Genomic DNA, 14555 nt, shown 5'->3' with positions numbered 1-14555 from the left:
GCTACTTCTGTACATTGGGGCTTATTCTCTGAACTTTACAAAGCCTGATTTAAGAGAAGTGTTCATAAATATTCTCTTAGCTTTAACAGTGCTTTAGTAAAATAGGTTTTATTAACTGAAAAACATGGTTTAGAATTAGACAATCACTAAATTCCCTAAATCAGCCCTTACAGTTTTGTGAATTGGGGTTGCATTTTATTTTTTCAAAGGTAAGAGTGTATTCATCTAAGTTCAAGAACAGTAAGAATGGTACATGTGCTAATAACTCTTGTCTTTCAGCCTTAACTTTACAGAAAAAAACCCTAAGACAGCTAATAAAATGGTTTCAGTGTTGCAAATATAAATTGGCAAACTCTTCTTCAGCATTTTAGGTTTATTGCACTTGCACGTTTTGGTTTCATCTCCTTGAACAGTGTGTTTGCCTAAAGAAAGAAAATAACAAAATAAAGAAAGTACAGTGAATCCATACTGTGCATGCTTTCTGGGGCTACTGTGTAAGTCAATCCCGTACAATATAAACAATATATTATTTCACAATATTATCTGATGTCTTTGAGGGTGCGCTAATGCCTCCACCGAACTATACATTGCTATCTCTATACTACAGTATTCTGAGCAATATTTTCTATTGAAACCCTATACAATACGCGCAGACCGAATGAAGACCTAAGCATAGAAAACACGCAGGAAGGTTGTCGTACGGCAAGAGGAGTGGCTCAATGTATTTTGTTCCGCGTTTTTATATACCAGTTCTTTTTTTTTTTTTTTTAAATGAAGATGGTGGACGATATGTTGCTTGAGGAGCTGGAGGATTTGATGCATTTCACGGTCAGCGACCTGCCGAACCGCGGTTACAAGGTGATGGAGGAGATCCGCAGACAGGGCAAGCTCTGTGACGTTACCCTGAAGGTACAAACTGAACAAAATAAACAGTTTATACAAGTTTTAATGAACAAAAACCGGGACGGACAGAGGGAGTGTGTGTGTGTGTTTTGTCATGGATTGTTTGTAGTCAGATAGAGTGGTTCTGTAACGGTGGAAAACTGTTCATATTGTGTTATTATATCTTGGGCTTATGAATAATATCAAATGCTTTTAAAATTATGAATGTCATATTTAAGAACATAACTATATCCCCGACGGCAGTTGGTACACAATTTGTGGGCCTGTGTATATCGTAGCTACCGCTGATCGACTGTAATTTAATAATAAGTGTATGTACCGGTGCTGTAAAAAAAAAAAAAAAATAATAATAATCGGCAAATTGTGTAATTAATTTAATACAGGTAAATACAATTATGTCACGTAATTAATTCACCCTCATATATTTCGTAATATGTAACAGACACTGTACCCCTGCCAGCCAATGATGAATAACACAAAAAGCCAGCATGCCGAAGGCTTTAGTGAGATTAAAGAATTTCATGATACGGGTATCAAAAGGTTTGCTCAGTACTACAATACATGATTATAACATTTTCTGTTTTTGTCTGATAATTTTCACCACTCTTTAGGGTATACTAATACATGCACAATATCAGAAATGCTGTACAAAATGTATATTTCTCAGTACAGCAGTGTTGGTTGCCAATGGTTAAATTCTCCATTTAACCTAATTTAGAGCACTAAAGTGCTGATGGTGGGTTATTCTGACTTTTGAGCTGATTCCGCTGGCAGGGCTGCATATGTGTGTATGTGTATACGTAGGCAGGCAGGTCTTTATTATGTTAGTAGCCTCTATCCTTTTATCACAGAGGCTAGTCTTCAAGTATGCACTGTTTCCTAAAAAAAAGTTTCTGTACAGCTGAGGAAGTCTTTATCCAGTCTATATTTATCCAGGGTAGTCCCTTTGTGCATGCTTGCATAGAGGTACTCGCACTATACCTACCTTCTTTAGCAGCCATTGTGAAACCTTTTGTAAAAACAGCTATAGAGGCCATTTCTCTAGCTAGGCTTGACCTATCACATGACACGCACCCCGCTCCATGTGAGCAGGAGAGCAGGTGAGCATCAGGTTTAGGAATTTAAAATGCACAATTTAGACCTCTGTTTCTCTTGTCCAAGGGAGATAACCCCCACACAGATTAGTTAAAAAAAATTCTGTCTTGAAACTTCCCCCTCTATAATTGCTAAACTGTTGGTTCAGTTCTTCGTCAGGGTGGTGTGACACTGTTGTTTAGACTCTGCTCGAGCACCTTTTACACTTTTACTGTGGTTTATTCTAGGCTTCTGTTCTCTCCTTGCACTTGACACCCTTAGTCCTCTCCACGTTAAACCTAATCACAAATGTAAAACCATTGATATTCTGTTTGGTGGATAATGATGTAGGCCTAGTATTACAGAACAAACTGTAAATATCTGATAGTGTATTGCCACCTGTTACATTTAGTTTTCAACCATTTTAAATGGATACAGTAACTAGTAAAATTGGATTGTGTGACTGGCATGTTATTTACAGGAACTGTGCATGATCTTTCTCTTCTTTTACTAATAACTTGGACGTCAATTTTCTTTCTTTTTCTCCGTGTTCTGTATGGCCTGTCTACTGCAAAACCTGTAGGTCAGTTAAAACAGCTCAATAGGGTGAACACTAACACATTTGATTTCTTTTTAATAATTAAAACCACCTTTATTGTACTGACGAATACCTTTGTCAGCAAGTCCTTTACTACTGTACAGTATGTCAGTCCAACATCACAAACCACCCATAGAGAACCTGGCTTCAATACAATTGCTTGTCCTGTATAAGTACCAGTACTGGCTAGGTTTACGGTGACTTTTTGTATGCCAAAGTGAAACGTTCTTTTCAGAAAATAATGCTGTTGTCAAAATCTTCCATGTAAGTATACCGGTCTTGTTTCACATATACTGATTAGCATTTTTTAGCTACCTCGTGTTATCTTAGGAAGGTTGAATTACTGATAATTGGTGTCTGTGAAAAAAGCCAGTTCTTTTCTGTCCCTATTGATCTATTGACTTTTCTCAGTAAGTGGAAGTGCTAATCTATATTCTAGAGCATGTGTTTGGGTAACTGGGCCAGTAGGCCAGATAGGCTTGAAACCGCAAGGGAGTACATTCCTGTTTGTCTTTCTTTCTTTCCCCTCTCAGGTCGGGGATCACAAGTTCAGTGCTCACAGGATTGTGTTGGCTGCTTCAATCCCATACTTCCACGCCATGTTCACCAACAACATGATGGAGTGCAAGCAGGACGAGATTGTGATGCAGGGCATGGACCCCAGGTAGTGCTGCGTGTGTAGACGTGGATACACTAGCACTCACACACATGTTTCTTCATAGTGGGTATAAGGACCCGACTCCCATGTAGAGTAGATTTACTATTCCTATTGATTGCCACAATAATGAAAGTTGGAGCTAAAGATAATGCCCCTGCATTGAAAGTTCTTTTAAAAACTTGATTTAAGTTCAAAGTATATATTTAAACATTAGGGGCATGGCCTATATGTTCATAAGGTATGTTTTTTTTTCAAGTTTTTTGACCACATAAGTTCTCCAAACAAACCCTGACCTCCTACGCACACACCTACCATGAAATGTGTTGAAACTTGTGTATCTGATAACACTAAGGGGTTGATTTGATCTAGCTATACCCTGCCAGGATAAGCCACAGCTGGATTTTTTAGAGCATTTTACTCATTTGTAGGGGTAATTAGGGGGTTCCACCAGTGCTGTAAAATGCTCTGAAATCAGGCTGTGGCCTACCCGGGTGGGGTATTGGTTGATTAAAATAAATCCCTAAGCCCCTTTCTTTGAATCTGTCAATAGTCAATCTGCCACTACAGCACGTTATCTTGAAATCTTTGATCAAGAGTTGTACTTCAAGGCTTATGTTGGTAGTGTTTAAAAAAAAAAAAAAAAAAACACCATTTGCGTGACTTTCAAGTATTGCACTACAACTTTGGAATTATTTTCCATGTTTAAGTGCAGACTAAAAATATATACAGTGATCTTGCAGTTCTGTTGGTGGATTTTTACATTTTCATGGCTTTTTAAATAAAAACAAAATTTAAAATATTTAAAAATGCAGGTTTTATATAGTCTTATAGCATTCCACTAGATATCTTTTGTTTGTTTTTTTTTAATTGTATTATATGTCTTTCAGTAATGTTTTTTAAATTACATTTTTAGAAATTTTAAAAACTGTATATGTGAACTGTATGGAATACAAGAAGTTTCCCTTCCAAGACTTAAAGTGGATACAAAGATAGGAAACATCCCCTGAAAGTGTTTTTACATCAATTACATCAATGATAAGTAAATAATGATATACTGATGTAGGTCACATGGTGTAATTGCTTCTAGACCATTAGAGTGAGTTTGAACTACAAGCACATGATCAATAATGTTGTCTTTGAAATATCAGCATATTCCAAATTGAACGAAAGAAAAAGGGGGCCAGTTATATTATTGCTTGTGCTGACAAAATGTAGGAAAACTGATTACAAAAACCTTGTTTAGCAACCCTTTAATATAAAACTGAATCAAAGTTGCTCTCTCTCTCTCTCTCTCTCTCTCTCTCTCTCTCAGTGCTCTGGAATCTCTAATAAACTTTGCTTACAACGGTGACCTGACGATAGACCAGCAGAATGTGCAGTCCCTGCTGATTGGAGCCAGTTTCCTGCAGCTTCAGAACGTCAAGGACGCCTGCTGCACCTTCCTCCGAGAGAGGTACTGTAGAAACAAGGCACTCAATGAATTAGCGTAAAGGATTCATATTAAAAAATGTGAACTATACGTAATAAGATATGTGTGAAAAAAAACAGTCCGTACCAACAAACAAGTCTGATTACAGATTAATATGTGGAATTTCCTAATGCCAAGGATATTCATTAGCACAAACATAGTGAGTACAGTATATTCTAATTCGGGGGGGGGGGGGGGAGGGTTGAGGGTTGGGGGTTGGGGTATGGAGGCATCCTGTCCCTCTGACAACTGTCTGTCAAGGTTCTGTTTTCACATGAATTCTGATCAGCACTTATTAAAATGGGAACTCATTTTCCTGTCTTCCTCTTCCCTCCTCTCTCAGGCTGCACCCAAAGAACTGCCTGGGCGTGCGTCAGTTTGCAGAGGCCATGATGTGCACTGTGCTGTACGATGCGGCCAACAGCTTCGTCCACCAGCACTTTGTGGAAGTGTCCATGTCCGAGGAGTTCCTGGCGCTGGGGCTGGAGGAGGTGCTGGAGCTGGTGGGGCGTGACGAGCTCAATGTCAAGGCAGAGGAGCAGGTCAGAGCCAGCTTTGTCCTGGAGATGGGTGTACACTGTGGCATCCTTGTACATTTATCACAATTATTCAAGGTAGAGAGTGACAGGGGAATGAAACTTGAGTTCCGTCCCATCCTGTCTGATCAAAAATGTTCCCATCCCATACTGTTCCGTCCATAAAAAAAAAATGTTATTCCTGTCCCATCCTGTCATGTCAAAAAAATGTCCTGTCCTGTGAAAAATGTTTCAATTAAAATTTTTGTTCCCATCCTGTCCCACCAGAATTGTTCCAATCCCATACTGTTCCGTACATAAAAAAATTTTGTATTCCTGTCCCATCCTGTCATGTCAAAAAAATGTCCTGTCCTATCCCGTCCCATTATATTTAAGAAAAAGAGAAAAGACCTCTCGCGTGTTTGACATACCTTTCAGGCAGGATGTTTTTCGGGTTATCATTTTTTTCTTGTGTTTTTCATTCTCATCCTGTTCCCAGTTGAATTTTTAAAATGTAATTTACTACTGCTATATTACCTATTACAAGAATAACAAGAACCACACAAACCTAATTCAACCGTTTTATTATGCATAATGTGTTAACAGAAGAAAAAAAAATTGAGGGCCACAGTCTTTTGAGTTTCACTCCAACTTGAACTCCCAATAAATTTAATTAATCCAATTAGGTTAAAATTATTTAAAATTAGTTTAGGTCTTACAGTTTTTTTTAATGGTCTTGAAGCAAACAAGGTATGATACCTGTTACACAGTTTGAGGCCTGGACTAGTGTTAAATGTGTTCAATAATCAGATAAGTAGACCAGTTAATTATCTGAGAGCTCTGGTGGAATGAAAGCCTGAAGACACTGCAGCCCTATGGGATAGGAGTTGAACAACCCTGACATACTGCAACTTGCATTTTGCCCTCTAAATTCAGTTTTATTGTGTAAAAACTAAGTTGCTTTGAAGGAAAAGAATCAACGGTTTCTGGATTCAGCTGAATACTTCTCTATCATTCTACCGGCAGTGCTAAGATTCCTCTGTGACGGAGTGCTTGCTGCAGGAATTGCTAGCACCCTGCTGGCCACCATGGCAAATTTTGGATAGGTATCACTGTTTTCTTTCCAGAAAATATAGATAGGTTGAAACAAAAAGCGACCGTGGGCGTGGTTAACGATTCAGGCGGTACTGCTCTTCCCGCAGCCTTCAGTTCCACTCCCATCTGTTCTCATGAGATTTAAAACTCTTTATTCTAGGTCCCACCCATTCCTGCCAGTTTCATTTCCATTTCCATCCATTCCCGCAAACATAAAGAGAAAATTTATTCCCCAAATCATGGGAATCCCGCAGGCCCTGTGGGAGTCCTGTCCTAATGTCACTCTCTAATTCAGGGATGGAAATCATTGCATTGCTTAGCAGTTTGAGCCATTCCTGGTTTGACTGTGAGTTTAATCAGATACACCTGAGCGTGTTACCTATATACTGTAGCTTGTTGTAAAACCTAGAATGTGTGAAACTGCTATGCAATAGGAGTCTTATTTCCATAACTGCAACAACCTGTTACCCCCCCCCCAAAAAAAAACAAAACAAAAAAAAAAAAAAACCTAGTAATAGTTCTGTACGCCCGTGCATTGCATTGCCTCACTCTATGGATTTATACTGGAAGAAGGTACATTCAGTTTTTAAGTTTAGACATGGCCATAGCAAACAAGAAATGTGATACAGAATATATTCTAATAAAATGTATTGAAGGCACAGATTAAATTTAATCAGACAGTGCTGAAGGGATTAGCAGTAAATAACTTTATGAAGCCTATGAATTATAAAGATGATTGCATTTTCTTAATTAGTTTATTGTGGGCAAACCATTAATTGTAGCTTATAACTAGCAGTTTTGAAAGAAACACATGTATTAGCAAACATCTATTTTTGTTGTAAAGCATGATATCTGGTAGTACACTAGCTTAAAGAAATCTCTGTTTGCAAGCCATGCTTTTTGACTATCTTGTACTTCCAGGGTAATTTCACCTGTAGAGTGAGATTGTCCCCAACCCCTAATGACTGACCTGCTTTGCAGCCAGTAAGATGCTTTGTCAAAGGAAGTAAAGCAGTAACAGACTTCCTGGAAGATGAGGCAAGCAAACTGAGAACTCTTTCTTTCACCCAGTGTATACCAGATGTCCTGTTTTAAGATGGAAATATTTGCTATAATGAAATTAGTTACAACTGCTTAAACGTCATATCTTAAACGATGCAATGAAATCCACAGTAACTCTTACAAACCCTAATTATCTAATAATCTTTTGTGTTAAAAGGCCAGGGTTTCCATCTTGTTTAAATATAACTGGGCTTGCTACTTTTCAGTTGTAATCGGTAAAGCTCTTTAAATGTCGAATTCCCCAAAAATATGAGTTTCACTGAAATAAATTTATATAGGATAAACAACTTGTAAATGTATGCTATAAAGGTCTGTGTAATACACTTTATATGCTGCGTTTTCTACAGTTTATTTGAGACTTTTTTTTTTTTTTTTGTGTAGGATCTATATGTCTACAAGGTATAGCTTTGCTGTGACCAAACGTTATTTCAATTAGAATGTTAGTAACCATGGTTTTGTTGCATGTTGAATATGATAAAGGGGGTTCTCTAAATGAGACGTTTCTCAATGGCATAAAAAGTCTTTTTTTTTTTAAGCATAAAGGTCGATTTCACCCATTGAATTGAAAAATTAAGATCCAAAAAGAAAAAAACGTAAATTCTTTCAAAAATAAACGTTGATATTAATCATCGATTTGGCAAAAAAATAAAAATCGAATAGTAGCAAGCCTAACTATAACTCGGGCTACATGTTAAGTGCCATGGCATTAGAAAATGACTTGCTTGTCACCCTTACTTGTTGGAGAGAACTGGGCTATGGCTTTATTTTAAAAAGAAAGGGAGTGAGTAAGAGCGAAATAATTACTAACTTGTCTCAATTAATGGAAGCTAAAACAGGATTTAAGATTGAATTTTTTGCCAATAATTTCATTATTGTCTAAACTGTAGAAGTGGCCTTAACTAAAGGTGCCTACCTGTGTTAGGTGTTTGAGGCAGTACTGGCCTGGGTGCGGCACAAGCGAGATCAGCGGGAGCAACACCTACCCGAGCTGCTCTCCAAGACCCGGCTGCCGCTGTGCCGGCCACAGTTCCTGGCAGACCGCGTGCAGCAGGAGGACCTGGTGCGCTGCTGCCACAAGTGCAGGTGAGTGCGGGACAGATCTCTGAGCATGCTGCAGATGGTTTCACAAACCCCGATTAGCCATGATCTGGGACTAGATTACCTGTGAAGCCAGCTGAAAGTGTGTTTGTGTGAGTGCACCACGTTCCCAGAAACTCATCTGATAAAAGGACCACTGCATGGAGCCCAGGGTGTTGTGTGAGATGAGGTTAGTTCACCTCATCGTGCTGCAGGTACCAATGGCAAGGACAGGTGGAGACTAGCCAGTCTGGACCTTCGAACATCTCTTACTTTGGTTTGCTGATTGGCTTGAGACAGGGAATGGAAGTCTTGTGTTGATCTTGATCAGTAATGGAACTGCAGAAGTGAGGAGACATTTGAAACGGGCATTTGAAACTAGATAGGGAACAGGATTAAAATAACCATCCATTGATGTAAGTGTGTTGTGTCAACCAATTAATCTGTTTTCTGGCCAAATCTGGTGTATTGTAATACAGATAAATTCTATACTCTTATAATCTGATTTTAGCCCTTGAAGTTTAGAGAAGATTCACTAAAATAGTAATTTCATTTGACTTTATTCAGTTTTGATGAAGTGATTCCTGTTTATGTCAGATCAGTATTTTATTTGATAATATTGAATGCCCAGTACCGCTAAGTGGCTAATGTAGCCTACAATATGAGCAAGACACCGTGCACATAGTGTTAGAAATCCTAGTGTATGGGGGATTTAAAGGTATAGGTAGTACTTGCTGTACTGATAGCTGTTTGCATGGCTCATTGAAAGGTATTAGAAAGTTAGAGAACATTACTGAAAACATGGAGTATAGAAGGTTAAGTGGCAAGCGAATACGGCATTGCAGCGGACAGTCCTAGTCTCTCTCTCTCAAGTCATGTACGTGTAACTCCACTTATAGGCATGTGTTTCTATGTATAATCAGACAATAGTATTACATCTACGTATTAGCTGTTACACACTGCTTCTCTCCCTGCAGAGATCTAGTTGATGAGGCAAAAGACTACCACCTGATGCCGGAGCGACGGCCACACCTACCAGCGTTCAAGACCCGGCAGCGCTGCTGCACCTCCATAGCTGGCCTGATCTATGCAGTAGGGGGGCTCAACTCTGCAGGTACCTTGCCAAGAAGGGATGGGAACAAATCTTACAGATGACTTGTAACAACAAAAACAGATGGGGGATATGTAGTTTATAACATGCTGTTTCTCCAAGTAATACCAGATGCATACAAGCAGATGTTTGGATTGCAGGAAACTTGTCTCCTTCAAATGAACTACGTTAAGTGAAGTAAGTTCCAAGTGAAGTGAAGTAGCAAATATTTACGCAGGTGACTCCCTCAACGTGGTGGAAATGTTTGACCCAATTGCCAACCGCTGGGAGAGGTGTCAGCCAATGACGACGACACGCAGCCGGGTGGGCGTGGCTGTGGTGAATGGCCTTCTGTATGCAATAGGAGGGTATGACGGCCAATCACGTTTGAGTACTGTGGAAGTGTTTAACCCAGAGACGGACACCTGGACACGAGTGGCAAGCATGAACAGTAACCGAAGGTGAGGAGGGGAATACACTAATTGAACAGGACAATGCACCACCAGCAACATGGTCCCAACTAAGACAATGTTGGCCAGGGACTCATTTCTAAATAAGACAGTTGTTGTGTTTTTTTTTAATTCAGTTAAATATCGTTTTTAGTTTTCTCTGTCTCTGAACTCAAGTGCCTAAGCTGGTGTTTTCATGCTGCGTGCAGTTATCTTGTGAAGTGCCTGTCTATAAAGCGGTCTGCAAGATCTAAATTGTGCAGTTTCTGTTTGCAATCCTTTTCCTTCTCGCTTCACAGTGCAATGGGAACAGTGGTGGTGGATGGACAGATCTATGTTTGTGGAGGGTACGATGGAAATTCATCCCTCAGCTCAGTGGAGTGTTACTCGCCAGAATCAGACAAGTAAGTCACGTTCTTTCAATTTATTCTTTTTCATCTATCAAGGCTAAAGTTTTAAAATAAACAATACATATTAAATGTAAAAGCAATGTCAAATGTGAAGGCGCTTCCTCACAAACTTATCATGTGTTTATGTTTTGGTGTTGTGTGCCTGCGACTGTGTTTCTTAACTCCTAAAAACTGCACTGTAGTAGGAACTGCATCCGGATTGCATTTAGATCCTTCACTGTCATTAAAATAGACCTCATTGTAAAAAGAATGTGAAAGCAAAAGTTAATCAGATCAGTGGTTTACGGCCAGCTGACTCGACTGCGTTTCTACCCAGGTGGACAATAGCGACCCCAATGAGTGCCAGTCGCAGCGCTGCCGGGGTCACTGTGTTTGAGGGGAGGATCTACGTCTCGGGGGGGCACGATGGGCTGCAGATATTCAACTCGGTCAGTCTGCCTGCTCTCATTTCATTTTGTTTTGTTTATTTATTTCAATGCCTGTTTTTTTTTTCCTTTATGTTCTGCAACAATTTGAAGATGCTGCAAATTAGAACCCACTCAAACATAACCCATTAAAAATGCTCCAGATGCCATAATGTGTAATTTTAAAAATGTACAATACATTACAAAACCTTTTCCTATATCCAACTTGGATATCTTGCTTGCCACCTCTTTCACATGATGCTGTCTGTCATCCTGTCACAACAACCTGTATAATTCAGCTTCTTATCAAATTATACATTATTTTATATTTTCTTTAAACTTTATTATGGCTCTCTCAGAGGATGTTTTGACTAGGTCTGTCTCCCCAATTGAAATACCATCAGGCAAAAGGTCTAACTAATGTGTCCTCTTTGAAACCAGGGTTTTGCCTTTCACTTGAAACATTCACCATTCACCACTTGAACTCACTGTAATTCCCCCTCACCCTCCTGCAGATGGAGTACTACAACCAGCACACCTCCTCTTGGCACCCTGTGGCGGGCATGATGAACAAGCGATGTCGCCATGGTGCAGCGGCCCTGGGCAGCAAGCTGTATGTGGCGGGCGGTTACGATGGCTCAGGCTTCCTGAGCATGGCAGAGGTGTACAGCTCAGCAGCTGACCAGTGGAGCTTTCTAGTGCCCATGAACACGCGGCGCAGCCGAGTCTCGCTCGTGGCCAACTGTGGCCGGCTGTACGCTGTGGGCGGTTACGACGGCCAGTCCAACCTGAACTCGGTGGAGATGTACGATGCCGAGACCAACACCTGGACATTCATGGCCCCCATGGTGTGTCACGAAGGGGGCGTTGGGGTCGGGTGTGTGCCTCTCCTCCCAATATAGCACCAGCTGTCTCCTTGTACTTTCTTTTACTTTTTGTTTCTTAACTTACGAATTCCAAAACGGAGGGGGACCTTGTGGATTATTTGAGCAAAAAAATAAAATAAAAGATCAGCAGTACGTTTCCTGGAGAGCTCGACTGGCCGATACAAAGCTGCAATGAAGAATGAAGAGTGGCCGGTGGACAGTAGCTAGCCAGTTAGATTGTCCAGCCTCTTGTCTCTTCTGGGTCTCTTTGTCTTTATTACAGCCTAGTGGAACCCAGTGGAACGATCACAAGTTATTTTTAGCTGCAACTGTCGAGTTCCTGGTTGTTAACGGTTTCACGATCACAAAGCCTTCGGCAAAACTGTCAGTTTTGACTGCAGGGTCTTGTCTGCACGGTCTTTGGATCAGTTTTCAAGGCAGGTAGAGAAAGGAAAGGTTCAAATGTGAACCAGCACTATTAGAAAAGACTTTGACTCTGCTCAGTAGCATGATGAAGCTCCCTCCAAATAAGGCACTACCAAAACATTTTCATAACCCTGTTAAAATACAATGTATAATTCTTAAAATGATTTATGTTTATGTAAAATTCTATAATTCTACATTGTTGATGCTTGGAATTAACAGCCTGTGAGTTTTCTTGGACCCGTCACTGATTTTTAAGTATGTTTCAGGAATTTAAAATCAATAAAAAGTTAAAATCGGGTCATAAGACTAAAACTGTAGACAAACTTAGGGTTGTGGAAAAACTGTTATGCCCTGTGCTTTGGGTGGTGGTAAGCAGGGAACTTGAATGTTGAAAGAACTACTGTGAACCTACTGTAATTCTTGTTTATTTTTATTCTTGCTATTTGCTTGTGCTATTTTCTTTCTTTCTTTCTTTTCCAGCTCAGTATTTCTATTCCTTGTATTGTTTTGTCACCCGAGGGTATCGCCCATATCTTGTTTGTGTTGCACGTCATGGTTTGATTACCCAGTTGCTCTAAATGAGGTGTTAATAATAAGATTCTGAATATGAATACTTTTGGCACACCGTCAGCAAGCCATCTTGTCTCTGCACAACACTGGAGTAATCACTGGAGCCCATCTGAAAGTGTTTAGGTTGAATTGTGAAGCTTTTGGAGGCTTAGGAATAGCGGTTTTGGATATAGTTCCCTTTACTACAATTAAAATATAAGATATACGATATCTCTTATACCACATGTAAGGATTCTAAACCAGTTACATAAAAGTAAGCCTGTACGCAATGCCGCAATACAGAAACCAAATGGACAATAAAACAAACTATAAATTGTATTATTTATGTGTACATGTGTTTTTATATATAATGTGTGTGTTAGTTAGCTGGTTGTTTGGCTTACCGAATTGGACGTTGTTGATACCAGTAAACATAAGTATTTTATTTTAAACCAAAAAGATGTGGCGTAATTGCTTCAGCAGACAATCACCGCCTCAAACATCTCTGTTGCATAATTTCCATGGCCCAACAGAAGTTTTGGCTAATGGCTCCAAAACGTTGACTTTAATCTAAATACAGAGGCAGCCCTCCCATTAACATTGACAGTGAATCATAAGCCCTGTGATCAGTAGGAGAGCTGTGTAACATAAACAAATCTGTGAGGTGATGATGTGTGAAGCCTGTGACTTGCATACTGTCACAAATATCAAAAGACCTCGCTGATAGTGGCACAAAATGGCATGATTGTCAGAACTAGACGTACAACTGGTTGTGGATTACCACGATTATTATGTTACTAAATTAGACAATTGGCAAAAATGTATTTAAATGGGCCCTGAAATATTTATTGTTGTATCTGTTTTATAACAGGCAGTAGGAGAGAAGTTGCGTAATAGCTGGTTACTTCAGCTGATGTGTGAGGTCACTGAATGTGGTTAATGGAGTAATTCCAGAATGCAGTGTCCATCTCATTAAGGCTTGCTGAATGTGCATTTGTGTGGCATCTGAATGCAGTCATGAATTAACATACAAAACCCTGACATATGTTATTAATGAGCTGCTAGAGGTACTGGGCAGGGTTAGGTGGCAAGCCTTGATACTTCTGTGAGAGGGGTGAGGTGGGAAAGGGTATAGCTTTGACTTGTACATGTCTGGTACATGAATTGTGTGTCTCTTAATGCTTACACAGTCCTTTTACAGTTGTATTGTTCATAAATCTCAACCATCACTCTCCGTGGGAAACAAACCCATTTAGTGGTACTATATGTTGTTTTTGTTCAGTGTAACTGGGGGAAGAGGGGTAGTTCACAAGAACCGGACTGGTACCAAAGCTTGTTCCTCCAGATCCCAATACCAAATATTAGTTTGTCACACTTGTACAAGTATTCATACTCAGAAGTGGGTTTCTGGCACTCAAACAGTAACCAGACAGTGCTTTACAGTAATTGAACATGTTTTGAAGTCTAAATATGTAAATTGACACTGTAAATGTGCAGGCTAATACCTGAAGTGCCCTAAAAAGTAGTATGAATAATAATAATCTTGTATTCTCAAGAGGGTTATGCATCATGCTTCATTTAAATCATTACCTGCTATGACTCTCTGCTTTTTATATTAGCTTCTCTGACTCCTGATTTCCATTGTAGATTGGTCCCAAATGAAAAGCCCTTTGTGTGTTTTAGAACCTGGACAGAACAGGTGCTTGTCAACAGTGATAGAAATATGAGAAAGTAACTAGGTATCAAACAGTTAAAAGCCTATTGCATTGCCATGGAAACTCTGCGTCATGTTTGGAATCGGCAGGTTCTTGATTGTTTAAACGCTGCTGTGAGCGTGTTAAAGAATTGTGCAAACAGAAGGTCCTGTTTACTCCACTTTGAAATAACTCTAAGGGAACAATCCACCTTTTA

At 39.7% G+C, this 14555-nt stretch overlaps 1 protein-coding gene across 1 annotated transcript; it reads left to right on the top strand.

Annotated features, from left to right (window-relative positions):
* The first annotated feature begins 13 nt into the window (after positions 1-13).
* On the top strand, positions 14-13103 carry LOC117394824 (kelch-like protein 18). Its single transcript, XM_033993431.3, has 11 exons — positions 14-209; positions 778-909; positions 3109-3239; positions 4546-4686; positions 5045-5243; positions 8296-8456; positions 9428-9564; positions 9779-10001; positions 10289-10393; positions 10716-10827; positions 11319-13103. The coding sequence occupies exons 2-11, from the start codon at positions 778-780 to the stop codon at positions 11703-11705; spliced, it is 1728 nt and encodes a 575-aa protein (XP_033849322.3). The 5' UTR covers positions 14-209; the 3' UTR covers positions 11706-13103.
* Positions 13104-14555: the final 1452 nt, after the last annotated feature.

This window comes from Acipenser ruthenus, chromosome 3 (assembly GCF_902713425.1).
Source record: "Acipenser ruthenus chromosome 3, fAciRut3.2 maternal haplotype, whole genome shotgun sequence".
NCBI classification, from domain to species: Eukaryota; Metazoa; Chordata; class Actinopteri; order Acipenseriformes; family Acipenseridae; genus Acipenser; species Acipenser ruthenus.
Note: the sequence above shows the minus strand (reverse complement) of the source record. Positions and strands in the feature narration are given on the sequence as shown.